Source organism: Mustela nigripes, chromosome 15, assembly GCF_022355385.1.
Source record: "Mustela nigripes isolate SB6536 chromosome 15, MUSNIG.SB6536, whole genome shotgun sequence".
Taxonomy (NCBI): domain Eukaryota; kingdom Metazoa; phylum Chordata; class Mammalia; order Carnivora; family Mustelidae; genus Mustela; species Mustela nigripes.
In genome coordinates, this window is record NC_081571.1 from 69,533,153 (window position 1) to 69,558,530 (window position 25,378).

Genomic DNA, 25,378 nt, shown 5'->3' on the forward strand with positions numbered 1-25,378 from the left:
AATCCCCTTTATCAGTTGCATGCCTGTGTGTGTGTCTGTGTGTGTCTTCTCAGAACAGGAGGAGGCTTAATACGGGGACTTACTATCAGATAACACAAATTGTCAGCTCTGCCTTTGTCTGACGGTCAAGATAGCCTCAAACACCCCCGTTTGTGTTTGTTAAACAGTAAGTAAACCAGCGACTACAGCTGCACATCCTCTGTCTTGAGAATGAGCACCACAGTAGCAGCAACCGTGTCAAACATCTTCTGCTAAAGGAAGAACAGTGACTAATAGCGCGTTCATCGGCAGGGTCAGACCTGTGGCTTGGCTGGTGCCTCTCCAGGGGAAGGCGTGAGCTCTCTAGGCTTCTTCTGTGTACTTCTTGTTGTTTAAATGTGTCTCTGCTAGGGGTGTGTAGCCTTTTCGGAGTCTTCTGTACTGAAGGAAAAACAGCACCACAAAAACACCAGCCAAAGCCACCAGCATTCCCATGACCACCAAGAGGGTTGGGGTCCAACCTGGAGTTTCTTCAGCTGGAATTAAAGCAGAAGAGAAGGGTCAACAGTTGGGATTTTCATCAGCTAAAGACTCTCAGAGAAGAATGAACTCATTTGCTTCTCGTGTACATTTTTGTTGATAGAGCAGAAGAATACTGGCTAGGATAAAATTCATCTTCTTCCCCCACCAACAGTTTGTCATACCCACAATTGTTTTTCTTGAGGAAATGGCATTCTATTTAAATACAGCTGACTGCATGTTTTAAATTTCTTCCAATACACATTTACACAGAATAAACCCTCCAAGGAAGTATATAACTACTTTTGTGAGTTAGAAATTCATTTGTTAAGCTGTATGCTAACGTAGTATCTGGGGAACTGGAAATATACAAGCTCCAGATGGAGGAATTCTGCTATTGTCTCTACCTTTTTATAGGGTGATAAATGTATAAGGCAGATCAGATTGGCTATTATAATAGGAGACATTCAATAGCAGGAGCTGATGAAATTTGTACCCATTTAAAGAGTCGTGAATAAAATCTGAATCTTGCACTTGATAAATCTAGTTCTTTACTCAGATATATTTTATAAGCGCTCTCCACAAAATTAATGGATTTCATTTTAATATACTTATGCCTATTTGTCATGTTTTTAAAAATTCCCTTATCCTTGGCTAGCTATTCTTTTTCTTTTAATTGTTTTTAAAGATTTTATTTATTAATTTTTATTTTATTTTTTAAGGTTTTTTTTTAAGATTTTATTTATTTATTTGAGCGAGAAAGAGATCACAAGTAGGCAGAGCAGTAGGCAGAGGGGGGGGGGGGGGAGAAGGCTCCCGCAGAGCAGAGATCCTGACATGGGGCTCGATCCCAGGACCCTGAGATCATGTCCTGAGCCGAAGGCAGAGGCTTAACCCACCGAGCCACCCAGGCGCCCCAACTTTATTTATTTTTTTAAGAGGGTTGGGAGAGCACAAGCAGGGGCAGGGGAAGGGGCAGTGGGAGAGGGAGAAGCGGGCCTCCTGCTGAGCAGGGAGCCCGGTGCGGGACTCGATCCCAGGACCCTGAGATCACGACCTGAGCAGAAGGCAGACACTTAATGGACTGAGTCTCCCAGGCGCCCCTAGGCCAGCTGCCCTTAAATTCGGTTTCTCTGACCTGCGTTCTTGTTCTTCACCCTATACTTGGCTAAATGTAAAATCCTCCTTCTCGATTTTCCTCCATTCCCCAGAAGCCCCCTCCTTATCCTGCAGGGATTCCTCCAAGATCATGGTAATTTTTCTCTTCTTGTGACAATCCAACATCTGTTGCCAGAACCATCTTCTTCAAACGCAGATGTTTATTCTGACATTTCTTTGTTTGGGAACCAAAGATGATTGTTCTTTTCATTGTGGTAAAATACACGTGAAACGTGTGTTTCATCACCATAATCCTTTCTAAATGCTCAGGTGTGGGGCCTAGTGCTTCACACGCTTGAGCAACCATCAGCACCACCTACCCGCCAGACTTTTTTTCATCTTGCAAATCTGAAATAAGATCTCCCCAGTGCCCCAGCTCTCCAGCCTCTGCAACCCCCATTCTACTTTCTGTCTCCGTAAACTCGACGACTCTAGACACCTCATATAAGGGGAATCATACAGTTTTTGTTGTTTTGTGACTGGCTTTTTCATTTAGTGTATCTCCAAGACTCATGCGTGTCATAGCATATGACAGGCTTTCCTTCCTTTTTAAGGCTGCGTAATATTCCATTGTGCGCATATGCCTCCACTTTGTTTATCCATTCGGCCATCAATGGATGTTGAGTTCTTTCTTGCGTCTATTGTGAATAATACTGCTACAAACAGAGGTTTGCAAATAATCTATGTGAGTACTTGCTTTCAGTTCTTTGCTGGGTCATATGGTAAATCTGATGTTCAGTTTTTTGAGGAGCTGCCATTTTGTTTTCCACAAAGGCTACCTACCCCTCTGCATTCCCACCATCAGGGCACAAGGCCTCCAATTACAGCACAGTCTCATCAGCACTTATTACCTGCTGTTTTGTCAGTAATAGCCATCCTAATGTGTGTGGAAAGCGGTGTCTCATTGTGGTTTCTGCCTAGCTTTTAAGGCCCTCTGTAATCAGGCTCTTCTCACAGATCTTGGCTTAATTCAGGTAATCTTCTACCCAAGCCTTCCTCTCCAGCCAGGCTTCTTCAGGCAGTCCCCTATACAGACCACACCTTTCACAGCGCTGAAAGCCCTTCAATCTAAAATGCTCCCTTCTTTCCACCTCCTCTACAGAAGATCCACCATCTCTTTGAATCAGACTCAAGACCCACCCCTTTCTAGAAGCCTTTCCCAAATGCCCCACTCCATTCTTCAACCTTCTGCTGTAGTTACGTCTCCCCAGACAAGACTGTCAGTTTCTGTGGCAGACCAACACGTGAAACGTGAATTTGTGTCTCCTGAGGAGTTAACACATTCTGGGCATATTCAGACTCTCAATCTATCCCTGTTAATTGGCTGGTGTCAGAGGAATGGACGTAGGGGCAAATGCTCATCCCAAACCTTGTGATTGTTGCTATGTTTGATTCCAGAGAAAAGAGAATGAAGTTTCAAAAGCTATCTCAGCTGTCCAGAGAATGGAAACTTCAAATCAGTAAAGAAAACAAGCAAAGTTGCAGGAGTAGAAGGAAAAGCAAGAGACAGATTCCAGGGCTTGAACGACTCTGAAGTCAGAGAGAGGGAGAGATGTGAGCTCACAGGTCATTACGATTACACCACAGACAGAGATTTCAGGAAGATGGAAGAGGCACATGGGGTGAACTCACCAGCAGATGGGCTGTGTGTTTTTCTGAGTTCTGGACAAAATAAGATATTTATTGATTATTTTACCTTTTCTTTCTCAGCCCGTCCTAAAATTGTTTAAGTGACCCATGGAGCTATATTAGGGCCTGGGCAAATAGAAAGATATGGGCCCATATATATACTTACCAAAACATCCTCCCACATTTTCAACTAAATGGAAAGAGCTACTAAAAAATCTATGATGTAAAAGCATGATTTAAAGAACTTTAATTAAGGACACAGATACTTGCAGCCTCATGTAGCCCGAATTGTTGGCAGGCTAACGCCAACCTCATAAAGCAACCCAGCAGGGCTGGCATGGGCTAACTGGAAATAACTGGTCTCATTACAAAATAATGGAGGGGTGAACAAACAATGATCACAACAGCCTGTCTTTATTTAAAATGTTGATATTGTATTCATCTTTTTTGCATTTATTTTGATTTTTTTAAAAATAGTACATTACTCTATTTATCTCAATTACTGAGTTTTTTGGTCTCCCCTTAACCTTCATGCTCACGGTAAGTGCTTTATTTTCTTCACAATAAACCAAGTCCTTCCTTCAGGTAATGATTCTCCAAGTCCTGATGAACCCCATCCACGTGTGGCTAGTGCATTTTGATTTTGTGGGCTAGACATTTCAAACCATAGCCAGGTTTATAATAATTCAGATTATTTTCATATATTTATTCTATGCTATTATTTATTAATTCAATCATCAAACCAGTCCCTTTTCTGATGTTTAGCTGGTAGTGCAAAGGCTCATTTTGCTTAATATAAATATTTTAGAAAATCGCTAATAAAATTAACTAGACCTGCATACTTGAATTTAAGGTCCTGGTTTGCATTTTTGAAAAGAAAGAAAGGTCCTTCAGAAGATCAATGAATTATCCCCTTAGAAGTTGTATTTGTTACCTGGCAGATTGATAGCATAGCTGTAGCCAAGCTGGTCTGCAGTTAAAAAGAATTCCTCATTAGTCACTGGAGGGAAGAAAGGAACCATGTTATACATCCGATTGTGACCGATCGGTGCCAGCTCCTGAGGCCAGGCGTCCAGAGAAGGATTGGACCTTTTCATCCACTCATCAAAAATGGCATCGGTAAAGGAATGAAGCACCTGCAAGAAAATTGAACATGGCATTGGACATTGATCTGTCTGTCCCAATCAGGTCAATCTGATTGAAGCTTTCTCTAGAGTAGATTGGGGTTCTTCTGGACATAAGGACTTCTCCATACCCAACCATATCTTAGTGACTTAAGCACTGTAATTTTTAGTTAACGTTTTCAAGGCTTCATGCCATCTCTCCAAACAGGATCATCAACCGCTTTGTCAAGTGAATAAATGAAATTTCACTTGCAGGTTTAACACTGGTTTGAGAACAGTAGATGCCTTCAATATGTGAGTGTTAATTATTAAGTTGGGGAGAAAGGCAAGTATGATAAGATAGATATCTTTGATTTTGTTCTTAACAGAAGAAGAGGCTGTGTTTCACAGGATTGTGTTTAACAGTATTGAAACACAAATGGATAGGGGAGGAAGGAAGGGAAGAAGGAAGGAAGGAAAGAAATCTCCAAAATGGCTTTTCAAATTTTTCTCAGTGGGATGGCTCTTTTAGGTACTCATTTTATAACACTTTCATTTAAATTTTCGGTCTTATGCCAGCAAAAGCAAGTCTAAAAAATGCTGTGATGTGCATAGTGCTCATTTTTATTTTCTCAATGAAGCTATTAAAGTCCTTCTCAAATACAGCAATTATTATGTTTTAAAATATTAACAGCAAAATTTCCACATTTATAGCTCCAATTTTGCAACACGACATAAATGCGAGAGTTCAGCCCAACTTTTATGCTGGGTTCCTCTTTCATCCCTAGACTGTAAGTTCAGGGCCTGAGGGGTACTGTTCCCTTCTCTTCCCCTGGGTCCCAAGTGGTGTCATCCCGGAGCCTGTCACATGGGGATAGGGAGGTATTTATTCCAATAAAAAATGCTTCTCAAACGAATTCTTTCACCCTATCGCCACTATTCCTTGTACTCCAATTAGAGCCCTGGCCAAATTATACTATGACCTGTTACTTATTTTTTTAGTTTCTTTCTATAACTTGTTCCATATTTATCTATTTTCCTTAACAACACCCTAACTCCTAAAGGTCAGAGAGGGGGTCTTTTCACCTTGGAAGCATCAGCTTAGCATGCAACCTGGGCAGAGTCAATGTCTAATAAGGATTTGTTGCCTGAAGACAGTGCCACACAAAGTAGTTTTGTCTTCTGTACAATTCAACAAAAGAGGCCCCTTTCTATCTGGTGTTGTTTCCTCAGCTTACAATCTGATTTCTTCTGTTTTCTGGTGTCTATCAAGCACCAATACAATGGTCCTCATCCTGAAGCATTTTCCCTAATTTCTCTCAGCCTAAATTCATAGCTCTTTGCACTTCTCAAACCCTTTAAGGGCATTGCCCTTCTGGCTTATGTAGCTATTGTATATTTATTAGATAATATCTATTTTCAAATCTTACCCAAGGTTCCTTGTAGTTAGTTATCCCTATCAGGCAACAGCAAGAACTTTCTACCTATATTGTCTCACATGGCTACATATAAGATAGTTAAAGGAACTGAGTGATTTACTCAAGGAATTTTTTCCCAAATGGATTTTTACAGTTCGTGGCAGAGATAATTATCTTAAAACAAAAACATCAAATTTTAAGACCTGGGCTTTTGCAGACATTAAAGATTTTTTTCTTAATTCTAAAATCTTTGCTTTGACTAACAAAATCGAAGCTCCAAAGAAATAGAGGTATAATGCTTATTGCATAAGCAACAACCTGGGAAGACACATGATAATGTAAATGATCAATGCTTCCTATAAGGAGAGCTTAGAAAAAGGGATCAGTCCTGGAAAAAGAACTGACTGTTAGTTGTTGGTGTAAGTCACCGAAAAGGTATCTTGTGTCCAGAATCCCGGGAACTCCAGAGAAGGTTAGAAGGCTCCCAGACAAGAAAGTTGTGTTTCATCCTCGAGCTAAAGCCTGGGAAGTTCAAACAGAACTTTTGCCACAAGCACAGAGCCCAAGCAATAGAGGCTGCGTGCCTAAGGACAGTATGCACTATTGGTTGCTTACCAAATATCCACTCTCCTTTCTCTGTAACTTCCTTCACATTTTGAGTGAAGGAATGTATCAAACTATCCCTGAGATTGAATTAGGAATCACTGGGTGGGATTCCTAAGAAAGCTCTTTAAAGGTGGTGGTCTCAGCTTAAAAGTGGTCCTTTCCCCCTTTCCATTTATCCTAACTGTTTCCTGGAACATGGGTGTGATGGCTGGAGTTGCAGCAGCCATCTTAATTGCTAACTAACAAACTTAGGAAAAGAAGGCACTTACCAAGGTTAGTAGAGCAAAAACACAAAAGGGTCTGTGATGACTGTCTGTGGTGACTCTGGATGGCCTGACACTGGGGATCTTTTACATTAAGAGAAAAATAAACCTCTCTTTTATGAGGGGAAGCTTCTATAACAGGTTTTCTGTATGAAGCAGCAGAACCAAATCTTAAGGGATACACAGAAAACGTATCTAGGAGTTTTCCAGAGTGTATTTTCCAAAGAAGGTCACACAGTATCTCCTGAGCATTTAGGGACTGTGTGAGTTCAAGTCAGAGATCAAATTGTGATTAGAAAAAGAGACAAGGGACACTCAGGACACAGAAAGATCCAGATTCAGTGTTGCAAGAGGCAAATAACTTTTGGAAAACATCAGAATTCACCCAGTGCAAAGTGTAAATAATTAAGGAGGGGACAAGACTCTGCAGAAATTCATAATTTGGAGAGATAAAAGAAGAGGGAAAAATAATAAGGAGAGATTATAGGTCTCCAAAGGGCTATAAAACATTATACGATAAATGCTCTAGTAGGAACCATACACAGAACACCCAATTTATAGAATGTAGTAAAAGAGGCAAGTGTGTGCCAAGAAGATGCAAAGAATGCAATAAACAAAATGCTGCAAGCAATAACGTATCCACAGCCATAAAGAGAAGTGGTGCAGCCTACAGAATAGGTATTTTTGTTAGAGTTGTGAACATTGTTCTGAAACAAGATACTTTGAATTACTCTTGAGAAACTAATAGTATCTTTGTTTGACATGAGTCAAACATGAGCTCAGTTAATGTCTCTGTAAAGGCTAAACGTAATGGGAGGGTAATAAATAAAAGCACAAGTAAAATAACAGAATACTGTGGTTGCCTTATATCTGCTATAGAGATACATAGTTATATTTGGACATTAAAAACTGAGTGCTTCAAAAATGAGGTTACAAATTTTGTTTCACAAGCCCATTCTCTCTTGCTCCAACTACATAAGGAAAGGTACAGGAAGAAAAAAACTTCCACCATAGAAAATGTGATTCTATGGGCTTTCAAGGTAAAGTTTCTCTAATGCAACCCTTGCAGAAAAAAGCAATCACCAATGGCTTTTGTGCTTGCAGGCATAAAGAAACTTGAATAAAATACAAGGAAATCATCTGTATCTTTTTTCAGGATCACTAGAGAATAAAGTTACTATCAAACTTAACCTTAGCTTAGATGTCTTCACAATCAGATCCCTGCCATAATGACCACAGACACCAGTAGATCACCAAAGACCAGTGCACTGTGGTTTTCACCACTTGAATTCATGTGTTCTTACCCAGAAGACATCATTCATGGTCAGAGAGAGTCTTAATATGATAATGTTCTGCCCCTCTGAAAACTCATATGTGATCACTTGGAAATGACATAATACACACCCAGTCACATAGGGAAGGTCCATTTAAAACCAAGGTTAGGGGCACCTGGGTAGGTCAGTCGGTTAAGTGCCTGCCTTCAGCTCAGATCATGATCCCAGGGTCATGGGATTAAGGCTGGGATCAAGACCCACCACAGCAGCGGGTTCCCTGCCTAGCAAGGGACCTGCTTCTCCGTCCCCCTCTGCCTCTCCCCGCCCTGCCCATGCTCTCTCTCAAATAAATAAATAAAATATTTTTTAAAAAGACAAGGAAAAAAAAGATAAAGCACCCTTTCTACATAAATTTATATAAAAGCATTGTATACAAAATATACAAAAGTATACATTAAATATATGCAATACATTGTATGTAAGATATACGAGCATGTATATGAAAAGAAATATCAGTTATGTATGGTGGCAGACAGTAACTAGACTAATTATGATGACTGTTTTTGCAATATATACAAATATTGAATCATTATGTTATACACCTGAAACTAACTTAACTTTACAGGTCAGTTATATCTCAATTTAAAAAAGAAATATCAGTTGAGTCCATGCGGAAGAAAGTTTATACTTTAAGGATTAAAGTATAAGTATTATACTTTAGTATAATCCATACACACACACACACACATACTATATATATATATACTATAATCCTTATAGTATACTATAAGGATTAAGGAGTATAAGAGATTCTGTTATTAGTATGGCGGCTTTAAAAGAACTCACTGGGTCAGCATATGTCATAAGCAAGTGGGAGAGAGAGAACCAGGGGGATGTCAGAAGAGATTCTAGATAAGAACTGAGATACTGCCAGTCCATTCGTGTCTAAGGAATCACCAAAATTCTAGGAGGAAGGAACCCAAATCAATGTGATAGCCACTTTAGATTTGCATATAAATGTGGTCTGCCTTTATACTACTTAATTTCATCAGTGACGAAGAGTATGAAGTTCATCTCTTAGCATAGGTTTAGTTCTTCTCAATAGAGCATGGGTCTATCTTCACAAAGCTTAGAGTTGGAAAGAATTTCTTCAGGGGCCATTTAGCCCATGCCAAGTTAAAAAAAACAAACTATCCCCTAGACCAAGAGTATAGAAATCTTGCCACCCTGGGACTCTCTGCCCAAGCAGTGGCCACCCACCATCTCCAATACCTCAGCTCTTTTAAAACTCACCAAAGTGTCACACTCTTTAGGAATTACTAACTTTATCTCAGTTGTTTAAAAATAAATAAACGTAGCATTTATTCAACCTTCCGGAGGCAGTTTGGCAGTATCTACAGACATTTCAAATGTATTTATTTCATCTTTGAGCTGGTAATTCTCTTCTCTTGATTTACTCTACATGGTCATGTATTTAAGCACTGTCTGCCATGCTAGAGATTAGAAACCACCTACATGCCTGTCAAAACTGGTTAAAATTTCAGGATAAAGCCACACTATAGAATACCATACAGCCATAAAAAAGGGATGAGAATGGCCTTCATGAACTGATATGGAATGATTTAGAAAAAATACAAAATACAAATAAGAATAACAAAGCCACAGACTTCTGTAGTCTAAAGTATGCTGCCATTCAGATATCATATTTGTTTGTATATTTATAAAATGAACCTAGAAGACTAGGGGGAAATGATAATAACTCGCTGGGAGATGGTAGTGATACGGAGACTTCAGTTTATGCCTTTTATATTTGAACTCCTTATTGCATTATCTATTTTTAAATTTTGAAAAAGTATTTAGGAAACTATGTAACAACCTAAAAAGTGTGCATTCTAGGTACAACTGTATAAGCATAGAATATGAGAGGAAATAAGCAGAAAGTTCAGATGGAATTACAATTAAAATCTTTTTGCCAATATTTCTGTAACTCGAAACCATTAAAAATTTTTAACTATTAAAAATGAAAAATTAACATAAAATAAGGCTAATTTAAATACTCAAGGTATTAGCCTAATTATACTTCTTCTTTTTTTTTCTTAAAATTTATTTATTTTGGTGAGGTGGGAGATTAGAGGGAAAGAGAAAAATCTCCAGCAGATTCCCCGCTGAGCGAGAAGCCTGATGCAGGGACTGATCTCACAACTCTGAGATCATGACCTCAGCCGAAATCAAGAGTCGGATACTTAACTGACTGATATGCTTTTTCTTTTGTAAGAAAGATAAATAAAATGGATCCATTTTTAAGTGCTTCACTCTTGAGGGGAGAGAAGCAATGTCCTATATTCTTCTTTGGGGATTTTTTAAACTAAACTCATACCAATTCACAAGTATTTTATACTTGTTATTATGACCTATTAATTTTACTAATTTTATTATAGCCTAAAACAGTAGAGTCAGAAGGGAATTAACTTTATGTAGTCCCATTAGTCTTGTTTTTAGAAACTCACTTTTTCTTTTCTTGTTTTTTTTCCCCCTAAATTTTTGGAGCTATCTTACCCAACTATCAGTCATTGTTAAGAAATACAAATGATGGTAACACTGTATGTACACCTCATTCCATGTAGAATTTCAGTGTCTAAGGTGACAAAAACATGAGCTATGCAGTGAATATTAGTCATACAACCTATGAATCTCCCAGTCACTTAGGAATTGAAAGAATGAGAACTTGCCAAATGTACCTTTCTAAAAGGATAACATCCAAATACAGCCCTAAGAACAGTTGCTTTGAAATTAGAAGGAAAATATCTCTAACATAATTTCTTTCTCAGCAGTTAACTCAACTGTTTCTCACTTTAGGCTGTATTGGTTTTCCTTTGTTTCTTCCCTAGATTATGCCTAAATTCAATACTGAAGACAGCACTACTTAGCATTTCTGTGACCTAATCGTATTTTCTGTGATGAATTATCGTATGAATTATTCGAACTTTAATTATCGTATGAATTATTAGAACTTCAGAGATTGGGTTCAGAATTTTTCCTGTATTTTAACATTATATCTTTTACTCATTATTGTGATCAGATACAACTTTGTACCTCTCTTGCTTGAAGAGATTTCAGGAAAATAATTTTAATAAATGTTGGATGCAATATATTTGCATAAATTGCCTTGTGAACTTGAAATTCCAGGAGCTATCAGTCTTTTAAATGAAATACTGTAACCTGGATCTCAATATAGGCAAAAATTATTTAAGCCAGAATTGGCTTCAATGTGAAACTCTGTGTAAATAGCCTTAAGTGTGAGTTCTGGAATTAGTGCCAAAACACTTCGTGCCTTAAAAAAAAAGGCTGTGGCTTTTTTTCTATTTATTTGCATATGACAACTTATACCAAAGAAGAACAAAATTTTAAATATTAAAGGTATTAAAAGTAATGGAGTAGTTGCATGTAGTTCAAAATATCTAGTATTTTGAACTTTATGTAGTCCCATTAGTCTTGTTTTTAGAAACTCACTTTTTCTTTTCTTGTTTATTTTCAAAATATCTAGTATTTTGAACTACATGCAAGTCACAGAATTCCTCACCCATAAAGTCACATGAGCTCTCCTAGAGCAGGAAGAGAAACATGACTGATAGAGAAACAAAATACTGCAGAGAAGGGACATTAATTCCTTAGAGCAGGAGTTGGCAAACTAAAGCCTGTGGACCAGAGCTCACCACAGGTTTTTTATTTCTCTCTCTCAGAGAGAACAAGAGAGAGAGAGTGTGAGAGAGCATGGTGGGGGTGGTGACAGAGGGAGAGGGAGACAATCCCAAGCAGACTCCACACTCAGCTTGGAACCCAGTTCATGGTTCAGTCTCACAACCCTGAGATCATGACCTGAGCCAAAAATCAAGAGTCAGACACTTAACCAACTGAGCCACCCAGGAGGCCCTACTACCTGTTTTTTAAATAAAGTTTCATTAGAACACAACACTCACCCATTCATGTATTGTCTATGGCTGCTTTCATGCCACAGTGGCAAGGCTGAGTTATTGCAACAGAGATCATTTGGCCTCTAAAACGTGCTCTATCTGGTCATTCACAAAAAACTGTTACCAAGTCCTACACACAAAATGGGTATCCTCCAAAGACAGAGATAAGATGTAACAATCCTTGAAACTTAGGGTGTTGAAAAGCCAGTCACTAGCATCACCCTTATTTTCTATAGTAGGAGAGAAAGGTTGTGTGGAGGCATATAATCCTGATTTTGCCAGAATATTCTGCTGTTTTACTCATAATATCTTGGGGTACTGGTGAAGGAGTACTTAACATTTTTTCTCATGAATATGATCTGTGTGTATAAATTTGATAGTTGAAAACGTATGTTTTACAAAAGCTTATTTAGAGAAATATAGGTAAGTAGACATAAAGGTAGATGGCTGAGAAGGGAGACACAAGTACTGTTTGGCATAAGCTAATGCCTGAGATAATAGCTAGAAAAAAAATGTGAAACATCAAGTTAGCACCAATAAAGAGGGCAAGCATCCGACAGAAGAACCAAGATGGCTGTGGAGATCTTGCAGGTAAGCAAGCCCCCACCTTGCTGGAGGCTGGGATCAAGAGTCCACATTTCTGAGGACTCCATGTTTTGTTACCCAAATCTGAGGGAAGAAATGCTTTTTAGAAAAAAGGAAGCTCATCTCCTGCCTTATCTATGGATTCCCCATAGCTCACTCTGGCCAGGCATTCATCTATCTGGGAATCCAGAAAGCTTCCCAGACCTTCACACCACCAGGCAAGCTCAGAGCATTGTGAGCTCTACCTTTACCCTCCCTCTTCAGATCTCCTTTTTGTGTACACTGGGTGGAGTAAAAAGTAATAAATCCCCTTTGAAATACCTAAGGATTTCTTGTCAGTAAAATTGCCTTAGGGCACAACTGTCTGTTATGGAGAACAAGATAAGAAAACTTAATTAAGGTTTGGAAATTCAAAGCCAACATATAGTTTTCTGATTCTTTCCCAGCAACTACCATAAAACACATTGTTGTCTTATGATAACTTTTGTATTGTACTTGGCAGTTTCTAAAGCAGCTTCATATTATTCTAATCTATTTAGTGTTGCATTAATTAGCACACCATTCTTCTCCAACACCCGATCAAGATCTGTGACCTGCACTTTGCAGAACAGGAAACAGAGGATTCACACATTTCGATGAGACTCCCAAGACTGCACAATTCAGTACTAAATTAAGAAGTTATTTGACAGTGTTCTTTTGACCATGCCATGTGGCCTCCCAAAGAGACCAGAAGAACAAACTGCTATAAACTGATGGTATGGACTGAATTATGATCCCCTCAAATTCATATGTTGAAACCGTAACCCCCAACACGACTATATACAGAGATTTTAGATACCAAAAGAGGTAATTAGGGTTAAATAAGGTCATATGTGTGGGGCCCTGAAATAATAGAACTAGTATTTTTATAAGAAGAAACCCCGAAGAGCTCATTGCCTCTCTCTCCACTATGTGAGGACACACCACCAAGAAGGCAGTGGTCTGTAGACCAGGAAAAGAGCTTTCCCCAGGAACCACTGTCACTCAGCACCTTGATCTTGGATTTCCAGCCTCCAGAACTGTGAGATATAAATTTCTGTTGTTTAACAATCTATATTATTTTTGTTATGGCAACCTGAGTAGACTAAGATACACTACTAAAATATTCAGGTGAAGAAAATTCTGGAAAAAGAAAAAAAAAAACCATAAAGTGTTTGCTTGCTACACTACAATCTATACTAGGTAATAATTTAAATTCAAAATGCTGGCAAAATAAAAAGTGACCAGTGGTGAAATTTTGTTTTTGAATTGCTTTGCAACCATCCACCCAAGACACACGACCCTGAAGACAAACACTGTTAAAATAGTTTGAAACCATCCATCCAAGACCCACAACCCTCAAGACAGACAAAGTTAAAATAGTAGTCAATCAGTTAGGTATCTGTAAAGCAGAGACATTGTAGGGGTTTAGCAGTTGAAATACAAATATTTAAGACATCTAAAGGTTCTAAGCCAACTCTGGCGAACTGTACTTAAGGGGGAAAAAAGCAGCCCCAGACATCCTGGAGCTGGCCTGGCACCATCATCACGATTACCCCGGTGTTCTGCTCCGGGGTAAACAATCATGGAACATCAACATCAAACAAGCTCACTCTATGATCCTAATGGATCAAGACAAAAACAAAACAACTCCACATTTGTGCCTGAATGTAGACAAAACATGAACATTGTCCAAACCCTACAACACCTAACATGAACAGTAGCTCTTCCCCAGCTAATACAAGCAACTGCCTTTGCCCTACCAATTACTAAAGATGATTGGGGTACAAAGTCATGGAAGTGCCCTGCTTCCTGACAGCATCCAACCCAGAGCAAAGCCCTGCCTCCGTCCACCCTGCCCAAATCAGCTAGCACAAGCCCAAATCCCTTCGTTCTTTTCTACCCCTGAGCCACTCCATGCTTCCCCAGTCTGTCCCAACGACGGGGAAGACACCCTCCTCGGTCTCGGTTCTCTCCCCGGGTTCCCGGCGGTCTTTGGCCGGAGGGGGCTGACCAGGGCAGCCGGGACAGCACGGCCCAGGCCTGCGCCTCCCCCGTCTGGTTAGTGAACAGAGCTTGGGACTCCAACATTTACAATCCCATGGTCGAGTTCCTTTCCGGTTTTCCTTCTGTTTTTAAAGTTATCAGGAGAGACACCAAGAGAGTTCGCTCATCCCGCGTTGGTTTTTGAAGAGCCGTGAGCTCCTCCGTACCAACCCCAGCTTGCTCCCTCTGGACTGGCTGTCTTTCCTCTCAGACATGCGAAGCCAGTTAATAAATTAAGGGACATCAAATGCGGTTTTTCTATTAATTTAAGACATTTGCCATTTTTTTTCTGTCCAGCCCTCCTACCCCACGCTCCATCCCTCCTCGGACTAACACAAACTTTCTTCCCTGCAGGGAGTTCCCCAAAATGGTATGTACTGGGTTCACACGCATGCCCGGACAGCAGGTGAACATGTGGCCTTGCTCTGGCCAATCAGAGCACCTCACTCCCCTTGCCACACTGATTGGCTCATAGAAGGCAGGTAATCCAGGCCTGGCCAATCCTGGGACGGCTCTCTGTTACTATGGTAGCATGGCTGCTTCCAGCCCTGCCTCACGTGCTGCACTGGTAGCGTGCACATCTGCGGCTGCAAGTGGCTAGCTCATTTGCCACGAAGACAGAGACAGAGCTGACCTGTTTTGAGCCCCCCCAGATTCAGCAATACCTAAAGGCAGCAGCACTCCTCAGTTTCCCAGTTATTTAAGTCAATAAATTAATTTTTTTATTGTAAATTGGTTGGGGTAGAATCTATTCCTTTGCAAACAAAAAAGAAATGTATGAATATACCCGCAAGTTTGCAAACCGATCCAAACCAATTTTTCTGTTCTGCACTACCAGGTTCTCTTACACATGGCGGCCTCCTGCCCTTGGGGGTGGGTATTGGCCATGGTTCTCACTATCTCCAGTAAACTTGTTACTAGGTGGTACCTAACCATGAAAGCATGTAAGGACCGGATTCTGCTAAACCTACATTGATTAACAACTAGACACAGAAGGAATAAAAGAACCTGCTCTTGTATAACCAGGGAGGTCCACACCGTCTTCTGACAAGTGTTGTACATGGAAGATTCAGTCCAAAGTGGACACAATAATATTAGGACGGCAGAAGCAGCTCCATTTTAGGCAGAACGCTTTGTGAAGTGAGGAGGTCAGTACCAAACACCAACAGAGCTGTGGGCTTCGTGTGCTGTTCCAAAGGTGCCACGTGGCTGGGCTTCATGCGAGGGTCACAGTGGTTCCACCACTCATCTTCAACATCAAGCATTTTATTATTGAAAAATTATTATCATTATGCTAATTTATTATATAAACTATGCTAAATTGTGATGTATTTTATAATGTCATTATTACTAACTTATGGATCCAACTCTAGGCTATAAACTCCTGTCTGGTGTCATTGCAAAACTAACCATTTCTAAAGCATGGGTTTCTGAAAAGGGGACTTTAAATGCTGTCTAACCAACTCTAGGGCATAGAATAAAATGAATTTAACGTTTGAATACATCCCATTGTCCACAAAGAGAATAAAACACACACCAAACCTTAATCATACCGAAAAACAAATAAATCCAACATCTTGCATAGAATAGTTTTCACCTATTCCGAGCCCTTCAACATACCACAAAAATAGGGTCGTTGGCAGCAGAATGTGGCAAAGCACTTGTCCCATTCAAGAAGAAATGAACCAAGTTATGTAGGCTCATCACTTGAGAGTCCAAGATGCCGTTCGCTTTATCAAACCCTTCCAGAGCATTCCTGAGAGAAAATCAGTATGTCAGTGACAACAGTTACAACTGATAAAGATCTATTTTTATTGTTTCCAGCCTAAATAACAGTCTTCTGACTTGAGATGGGATAGGGACATGGAAAGCACTGTCATAGCTAATTAACTACAAATTAGTCCCAACTTTCATTGATTTTCTAGAAAGGGAGGGAACCCTTAATCAATGCTACTTCTGCACCTGCTCAGTTGACCGTACCTCTTTTAGACACTGTGTGACAATTCTTCATATCTCTCTCCCATGCCAGATTCTGAAGTCCTAGAGAACACAGACTGTGTTTTCTCCAGATTTTTATTGCCAGAGCTTAGTGCCATGCCCGGCACATGGTCTGCCATCAGAAATATATTCTGAATTAACACATACTCTCATACTCCCATTTCTCAACTAAATAGACCTCCGCTTGACTATAATATATTCAGCATTCTAAACGTATCCCCATATTCCTCTTATCTTTATCCTTATCTTTTTCTCCTCCCTAGTTTGAATTTTTCAGAAATTCAAACTGTCCTTCTCTTAACTCAGTGATCCTCAAATTTAAGCGTTCGTGGGAATCACAGGAGAAATCACATGGGAATCATGGCCTACTTTCAGAGTTTCTGATTCAGAAGGTGTGGGCCAGTTCTTCACAATATGTGTTTTTAAGCAGCTCCCAAGTAGTGCCAATTATGGTGATCTGGGCCCCCCATTTCCATAACCACTCCCTTAACTCAAATCAATAAAGACTGCAGTCCATTTTAGGATTGCCTGGGTGGCTCAGTCGGTTAAGCATCTACCTTTGACTCAGGTCCTGGGATCAAGCCCTGTGTCAGGCTCCCTGCTCCCTCTCCTCATTGCTTGTACTCTTCTTCACTATCTCGGTCTCTCTTAAATAAATAATAAATAAAATCTTTAAAAAAAAAAAAAAGAAGAAGATTGTGCTCCATTTCGATAGCATTTTTACTACTATGAAGAGCAAACTTATGTTCCTTTTCAAACAAACTTAAATGTCAGCCTTTATATGATCCTTGACGCTACTCTGAGAGCTGTGTCTAATCCCCACACAGACTTTGAATTCTGCTGCACTTGGCACAGTTCTGCATCTTTCAGTTTACCTCCCCCCACCCTGCCGCCCCAAATAACCCACCAGCTGTATGATTTACACACGGGATAGAGAGAATCTGGTTTGGGGGAAGACCATGAATCTATCCATCGTGTCTTTCGGGAGCCACATTCATCTTTGCTTAAAATCTTATTTACATCCGTACTTATTTCCCACAATTCTGAAAGTTTTTTTAGAGGGAGAGATTTATTAGTCGGCCTTTCCATTTTAAGTATTGTGATGTCATTGCTGTGTTGTAGCTTGAGCTGCATTTGGTCTATAATACTTCTCTGGGATCTCGGACTTTGATATTAAGGTCTATAGCTGATACATTAAAGAGAAAAGAAAAAGAATAAACATGAGCAAATACTTTTTTAAATACGATATTTAATGAAGTACCTGATTCTGAACACTGTACCTATATGAGAAATACCAAAGATGGTTTTGAATAGCTAATTAGAAAATATTAAAATGACACTATTCATTATAGTGGGTGGTTGATGACTTTCCTAACACTGGTTCCTTGTTATCCTCACTTGTCAAGCCCTTCCGCATTACTTAGCCTTGTACATGACTCCCAACATCCGGATTTCCTTCGAGTTCATTACAACCACGGGCATGAAAATCTTAAAGTATTTTAAAATGTCATCTAACAGAGTTCAGAGCACCAACCTGAAGCTGAAGGTCGAGTTCTGGAAGAAAGGGGGGCTGTCAAACTTCTTGAGAGAGAGACAATCTTGTATGTCTTTTAAAGTTGGCAATTTTGCACTGTTCAGTCCCACTTGATTTCTTCTTAACAGACCTTCGTAGGTCCCATTACAGAGGGTGACCCGGCGGTTATAGTCATCCAGGCTAAGGGTTGTATGGAGAGTGAAAATGGAATGCTTTAATTTGTGAATAGTGTCGTAACTTTGGGCCAAACCAACCAATCAAAATCTCAGTCATGATAAAAATTTTATTACAGTGATCCATCCCCCCATGTTGGGGAGCACTATCCAGAAGCCTGTAAGAAAAGCTTAGTGTGTAGAAGAGAGGATCCCTGCTAGATTGGCCTACACCCCTGCAAACACATGAACACGCAGATGAGAGGTGTGTTCAAGGAAGCTTGACAAAGACACAGGGCAGGGGAGCTGGAGCCAGTATGATTTGGAAGAAACAGATAAATAAAGGAACACAGGGGGCACTGGGGTGGCTCAGTAGGTTGAGCATCTGTCTTTGGCTCAAGCCATGATCCCAGGATCCTGGAATGGAGCCCCCGCCTCAGCCTCCCTGCTCAGCTGGGAGCCTTCTTCTCCCTCTTCCTTTGCCCCTTCCCTGGTTCATGCTCTCTCTCTCACTCTCACTCTCTCAACTAAATAAATAAAACCTTTAAAAATAAATAGATAGATAGATAATAAACGAAAGCAGCAGAGCCTCTTAAGGGACCTTTCTTTGAGATATGTGCAAAAAAAAAAAAAAAAAAAAAAAAAAAGAGGAAGAAATTTAAGGAGTCACTGAGGACAGGATTTTCCATAGGTTGCAAGGCTGGTCATTTGCTTATATGTTCTTCAGTACTTCTCTGCTTGGGGTGTATGCCTCTGCCTCTTAGAGACTTCTCTTGACTCTCTTCTTGGCTTCACACTTAGACCTGTCATGATTCTTTTTACATTGTATTGTAATTTGTTTACAAGCAATCTGCCTTTGTAAATACAAAACGATATCCAAAAGGGAAGCTCTATTTTATTCATTCTTGTATTGTCAGTACTATTACACTGCCGGGAATACAATCAGTACGTAAGAAAGGTTTGGCCGAATGCAGAAACTATTTCTAGCTTTAAAACAGTTGATCTAGAAATGATAACCAAGCCCATTCGATTCACCGGTGTGATTTCCAGGCCTCTGGTTTTTTGTTGTTGTTGGTGGTGGTTGTTTGTTTTGTTTTGTTTTGTTTTTTAATAAAAGGGCTTAGAATTTTTTTTAAATCCCACTTCCCTCAGGAAAATTATTTTCAGAAACATGTAAAAAGAACCCAGGATGCCCTGGAGACAGACATGCACAGCCTCTTTCCTTCTCTCAGACGTAGGATAATATGGCCTCTGGATTTCCATTGCAGGTAAACGTGTACCATTACCTATCACAGACAATTTCCCAGTTGGAGAATCTTGAGTTCTGACTAATTAGAGTTGGATCATCTTGTCTTGCTGCCCCAAGCAGCTGGTCGGTACATACATCACAGTCGTTCCTCCCGGTGGCAAAGTTCCAGTAGGGCAAAGCAAAGGACTCATTGCCGATAAGTTGCTAAAAGCAAAGGGCATGCCTAGTTACTTATCTCATGATATCAAATACAATAAGAAAGCATATAAAATAAATACTGATATGGGTCTTGACCAAACGCAAAACTAAAAATACCAAATGCAGAGTTTTGACCAACCTGGAGATCTCTTTCCAGCCACAGCAAATGGTACCGGTGCCAGGTAACAAACGCAGGTCCTTGGTGTGAGAAGTCTATGGCCTTGTATGGGCGCCCTGGTCCTAAAGCAATTAGGAAACATATTAAAGATCATGGAATAATATTTTTTAAATGTGAAATCTTACCCCAGTGGGTTGTGTCTGCGGAACCAGTAAATCCATGCTGTTCCAACTAAAAAAAAAAAAAAAATTGTTTTTGTCATTTATCGCTCTGAAAACAACAACAGCGACAACCAAACAATTCCAGAAGCAACTAGCACTTCTAGGGTAAATTCTCCATCTTTCAAAAGTTTGATTGTCCTCAGAGATCCAGACACATCTAGGTCACTTTCAGCTTTGAGAATCCCTATCAAATGTTTAATTTTTAAGTAACATTTCATTACTCCTTCCAGATGCACACATTTATAAGGGAGGGATTAATTAATAATAAGGCAAGTTGGGCTGCTCTTAGTCCTCATTCAGGCATTTTTGTCACTGCAAAGAACTTCGATGGATTTTGCCTCTGCCGTCAATCAGTTACAATCACCAGCTGACAAGCATGGTCGCCAAGACTAGAACAGAGAAAAATACACTCAGACCAATTTTGCTGGCCACTGGAACCGCCAATTTTAGTGAAAAGCTTTGGTCAATCTAATGACCCCCTTCCTGCCCATTCCATCTTTCTTCTGCTTTCATAAAAGCTTTCGATGGTTATGTAGAAACTTTAGCTAACTTTAGTTCTTTTTCAAAGTACCTATAATAACTTCAGACAGCTGAACAGACACGAATATAAATTTAATTCCTAGGTATGACCAGAAACTATAGTCTTCCTTCCCTCCTGAGAGACAACCCTCTCATAAAGCAAAAATTCCTCCGAGTGATGACAGGAAAACTATAAAGGTTTACAGCCAGAAAAGCTTCCTTATCTGTCGATAAAGAAAGACAGATGCTTACCTGAGAGGCAAGATTTTTAAGGACTCGCACTGAGGAAAGACATGCTATCACTTGCTGGTGGCTACGTAGTCCTTTTTAATTCAGAACAAAGATTTGTTCCCCAAATGAACTAATGAGGCAAAATCAAGCAATGGGGAGCCAGTGATAAACACAAGAACAGACAACTCCAATGAGAATCTGACTATTCAAAGGGAGCTTGATGTCTTCATTCACCCTGACTCCAATAAGGGACCCCAAAGGTAGGGATATTAGGTATAGCCAAAGAAAGCTTCAGGATTCCAGAGAATACCCAGGAATGGATTCCCATCCCTCTGGAGTGAGCTGACGTCTGTGTGATCCCTGACTGAGACATATCCAAGGGCATAGATGGTCCTACAAGATTAATGAGGTTCTTAACAAACAAGGCCCCATTCCAAGTCTTACACAGGCCCTGACTGGGAGATCTAGAAGGGCAGGGCGCCATTTTCTCAGGCATCCACTGCAACGGTTCCAAGGGCTAATTCAGGAGGAATTCTACATTGCCAGAGCAGCTAATGCTCTTCCGTGACAATACAACTCTGAAAAAACCCAAGGATCCCAACAGCAAGACACCATTTACAGGCCCCGTGAATGATGACGCAAAAGTCTAAAGACTAACACATGCGTGTTTAATGAGATACGCACTTTCCACATAAACCCTCTAATTCTGCACAAAGAAGCTTCATGTGCTTTAGCACATGTTCTGTTAATTCCTCTAATTTGAGGGAAAATGTCAGAGAGGGCTTCCACGGCCAGATTTAGACATGTTTTCTTCTGGAATCAAAAGGAATTTGCCTCCGCTTCAGCAGACTTTGCCTTTGAAGATTAATAGCTTCACAGAGGAGAGTTTAGACTTTGAACCCATCACACCAACTCCAGGGGAAAACATTTCCCCACATGTCAGCCAACGTACTGGTAGAATATTCTTCCTCCTTGCTTCAGGCAGCGTTGGATAATCGTCTGATTTCCGTAAGCCTAACCCTTCTTGGTGTTGTTCTCTTGTTAATTAACTTGCCCGAGATTACTTCCCCACCCATCCCCCCACAGTCCCAAACTATAATAATATACCCTCGGCTGAGGGAAATAACCCACCTAATAGCGTATCTCTAACAGAGTAATAATGGAGCCACACGAAGAAATCGTATATGCTGCAGTTGGCGATCTGCGGCTGGGTCCCGTTGGGCCCCAGCAGGCCGAGCCAGTGCTGGGTGGTGATCACGTAGTCGGGGTGCGTTGTGTTCTTGGCGAGGTCTAAGGCGTCCAAGAACTGCTCCCTCTCCTGAGCCGTCAAGGAATGAAGATTTTTCCGAGTAACCGGGGCTTTCCTCTGACTGCAGTCGTGGCCGGTCCAGCCAAACTTGCAGCCCCCACAGTTGTAGCCAGCAAAATGTCCTAGTTTATTTTTAAAAGAAAAAAAAAAAAAAAAAGTGGGGGAGGGGATGGAAGAGGGAGTCAGTTTATGTAGCTTGGAAGAAATTTCTGAATTTGAAGTGTGGGTTAGAAAGGAGGAGAAGAGGAAGGAGTTCGCAGGAAGGCGAAGGGAGCCATTTTCCTACGCTTCCTCTCCTCTTGAAATCTCCAAGGATGGGAACGGTAGAGTTCCTTCGAAATACTGCCAGCAAGAAAACTGTAAGAAAGGTGTCACAAGCTGTCATGGGTGGACCGTGTCCCTTCAGAATTTGCAGGTTGAAGTTCTAAGCCCCAGTCAGATACAATACGACTGTATTTGGAGCTACGGTCTTCAAAGAGGAAATGAGGTTAAAAATGAGGTTAAAAATGAGGTCATTAAGTGGCCCCCCAATCCAGTCCAATGGGTGTCCTTCCAAGAGGAGGCAGTTTGGACACTAGTAGTTACAGAGGGAAGACTATGCGAAGACCGAGGGAGAAGACAGCAGCCAACAAAGCAGGAGAGAGGCCTCAGGAGAATCCCACCTTGCTGACAGTCGACCTGGGCCTTGAGGTCTCCAGTACTGGAGAGAATGAGTTTCTGTTTCCTCCCCACACCCCGACCCCCCGGGCTCCCCAGCAGTCTGGGATGGCGATGCTGCTGAGCCCTGCTCTCTCTGGCCCACACACCAGGGCCCACACAGAGGGAGTGGCTCATTGACTTAGAAGAGGAAGAGAACACTTGCCAAGCTCAAGGTGGAACCAAACTAAATGGGCTGATTTCCAGGGATTGAGGGGAAATCTGACATACAAAAGTTGGTTTATTTCACAAAGGAGAGAGAGTTAAGACAAAAATCGATGGAGGCCGGCAGGTCGTAAAAGTGAATTAGCTGCCACAGTCTCAGGAAGTGCAAATCACTGCAGGGCTCCCTTGTCCACGGCCCAAATGTCCCTGCTTTATCAGCCCAGGGAAGGAGTACTAGCCCTGGGAACTAATAAGCTCCTTCCTGATTAGCATCTAATGTGGGAATTATTTCAGCTTGTCCTGGACTTTTCCCTTTTTAGCCTTGATTACTGCTTTTGGTATGACCAGCCCCTCCTTCCCTAGGTGGTGATAAGTTAGAGAGTGAACATTCAAATATTTTTAGAGCAAAATGTAGAAGCAAACAGGGTGGGTAATGCTCATCTCCCAGGGGATTAGAGGGCTGACTTAAAGCATTAACATGGGAAACCAACTCTGCTTCCTTCCTCCCTCTCTCCCTTCTCCCCTCCCCCTCCTCCTTTCCTTTCCTACCCCTACCCCCTCCTCCTCTCCTGCCTCTCTCCTCCTCCTCCCCCTCCCTCTCCTCCCAGACCCTTTTACTAGCTCTCACTTCAGTCCACGGCACTTTCCCTCCTCATCTCCTTAAATTCCGCTTTGCCTGGGTTACCACTCCTGCTCTCAGCCTCACGATGGGTGGTCCACAAGGTCATCCTTGACTCTACATGTCAGGGTCAGGTGTTCCTGCCCTGGGCCTCCCCGGTCCCTCACATACCCCCTCCGCTGGATTCATCACAGTAGCAGTAATTATCTACTTGTCTCAGGTACGGGCAACCGGAAAGCATTTATCCTACTGTCTAGGCCGGTGCTTGGCCTTGTACAAAATGAGTATTTGTTGACTGACTAAAAGAAACATAAAGCCAAGTCACCACAATATGCACTTTAAAAATTATACATTCATATTCATAGTCGTACCTCAATAGAGCTGAAATTTTTTTGAAAAATTAACTAAAAACAAAAACATATAAAGCATGTGACAGATAATCCAATAGACAGAAAAATTCTTCTTCCTCTTTCTCCCTATCCTTGTGGATTAGGAGGAAAACCGGTCCTGTAAATAATTTTGATAAATGGTAAATACCAAAGCAGAGGTAAGAAAAAAAATACTATGACCACAGGAGAGAGAAGATTATTTGAATTTCTACAAAGAAAATATTACAATAACATGAAACAAAATGACTAGCATTTGTATCATGTAAAGAAAAATGTCCGGGCCTCCTTTTCTATTAACCCAGTGGATTTTTGGATCATTAAAGAAAATGTCATTAAAAATATCATGAGTAAGAATTTTCTTAAGGTAATTTATTTGGGTTCTATGCTCCTCGAAACACTCAAAATATCCTACCTGTCCTCACATAACTCAGTTAGCTATAGTCTTCTATGTTTTTTTTTTTAAGATTTTATTTATTTATTTGACAGACAGAGATCACAAGTAAGCAGAGAGGCAGGCAGAGAGAGAGGTGGAGGCAGGCTCCCTGCAGAGCCCTATGCGGGGCTCGATCCCAGGACCCTGGGATCACAACCTGAGCTAAAGGCAGAGACTTAACCCACTGAGCCACCCAGGCACCCCAGTCTTCTATGTTTTAACATCATATGAGAATGAAATAAAAAAACACTTGAAAGGAAAAAATTCTACTAGTCCCAAGACTGAAACATGTTTTGGAACAGTTTCAGTTAAACATTAAAATCTACATTGATTATTAGAGGGAAGCTACTAAATAGAAATTATTTATAAATATTTATTGAGCAACCCAGTACCCAAATACCAGTACCCAAGTAACCAATACCAAGCACCCAAATATCCACCATTTCCCTAGAGCCAGATGACTAAAGTTGAATACAGAGCCACAGCTTTATAATTAGAGAGTGAGGGTCTCCTTCCAAATGCTAAGAAATTGCACACCCCAATTTTAAAATGATCGATTCAATACATTTCTACATGTAAATGCGTAAAACTTGTCTCCAGATTTTGTCAAAGTTGAGTAATTTGTAACTTATGTCATGAGTTTTAATATTCCTTCACTTCCTTTACAATTATTTTCGGTTGCTAGAAACAAAATGATCAATAGCTAATTATCTCCCTCCTTTGTTTATTCAACAGATAATTTATTAGCACCCACAGCCTAAAGGGCCGTCAAAGCTCTGCGTGCCTCTCTCTGTGCTCCCACTTGTTTGTTCGGAGAAGTTTCCATGCTTGTAGGTTTGGATTTCACTCTTTCAAGCCTGTCAGATTGGGATCAGAGCTCTGCCTCACAGAGTTAACACAGAAAACAAGCAGGTTAATGTATTAAGCGCTTAGAACAGTGTCTGGTACATAATAAGTTCTATATTGAGTGTTGTTATT

General features: G+C 40.6%; 1 protein-coding gene across 1 annotated transcript in view; it reads right to left on the reverse strand.

The window, feature by feature from the left end:
- Window positions 1–342: 342 nt before the first annotated feature.
- DCT (dopachrome tautomerase) overlaps window positions 343–25,378 on the reverse strand; it is a 30,626-nt gene continuing 5,590 nt past the window's right edge. Inside the window, exons 2-9 of the mRNA XM_059377930.1 lie at window positions 21,921–22,220; window positions 19,840–19,940; window positions 19,540–19,706; window positions 18,102–18,281; window positions 16,190–16,325; window positions 4,220–4,421; window positions 727–732; window positions 343–515 (exon numbers count right to left, since the gene is read on the reverse strand). Of these exons, the coding sequence (XP_059233913.1) occupies window positions 343–515; window positions 727–732; window positions 4,220–4,421; window positions 16,190–16,325; window positions 18,102–18,281; window positions 19,540–19,706; window positions 19,840–19,940; window positions 21,921–22,220 (1,265 nt within the window). The remainder of the gene's footprint in view (window positions 516–726; window positions 733–4,219; window positions 4,422–16,189; window positions 16,326–18,101; window positions 18,282–19,539; window positions 19,707–19,839; window positions 19,941–21,920; window positions 22,221–25,378) is intronic.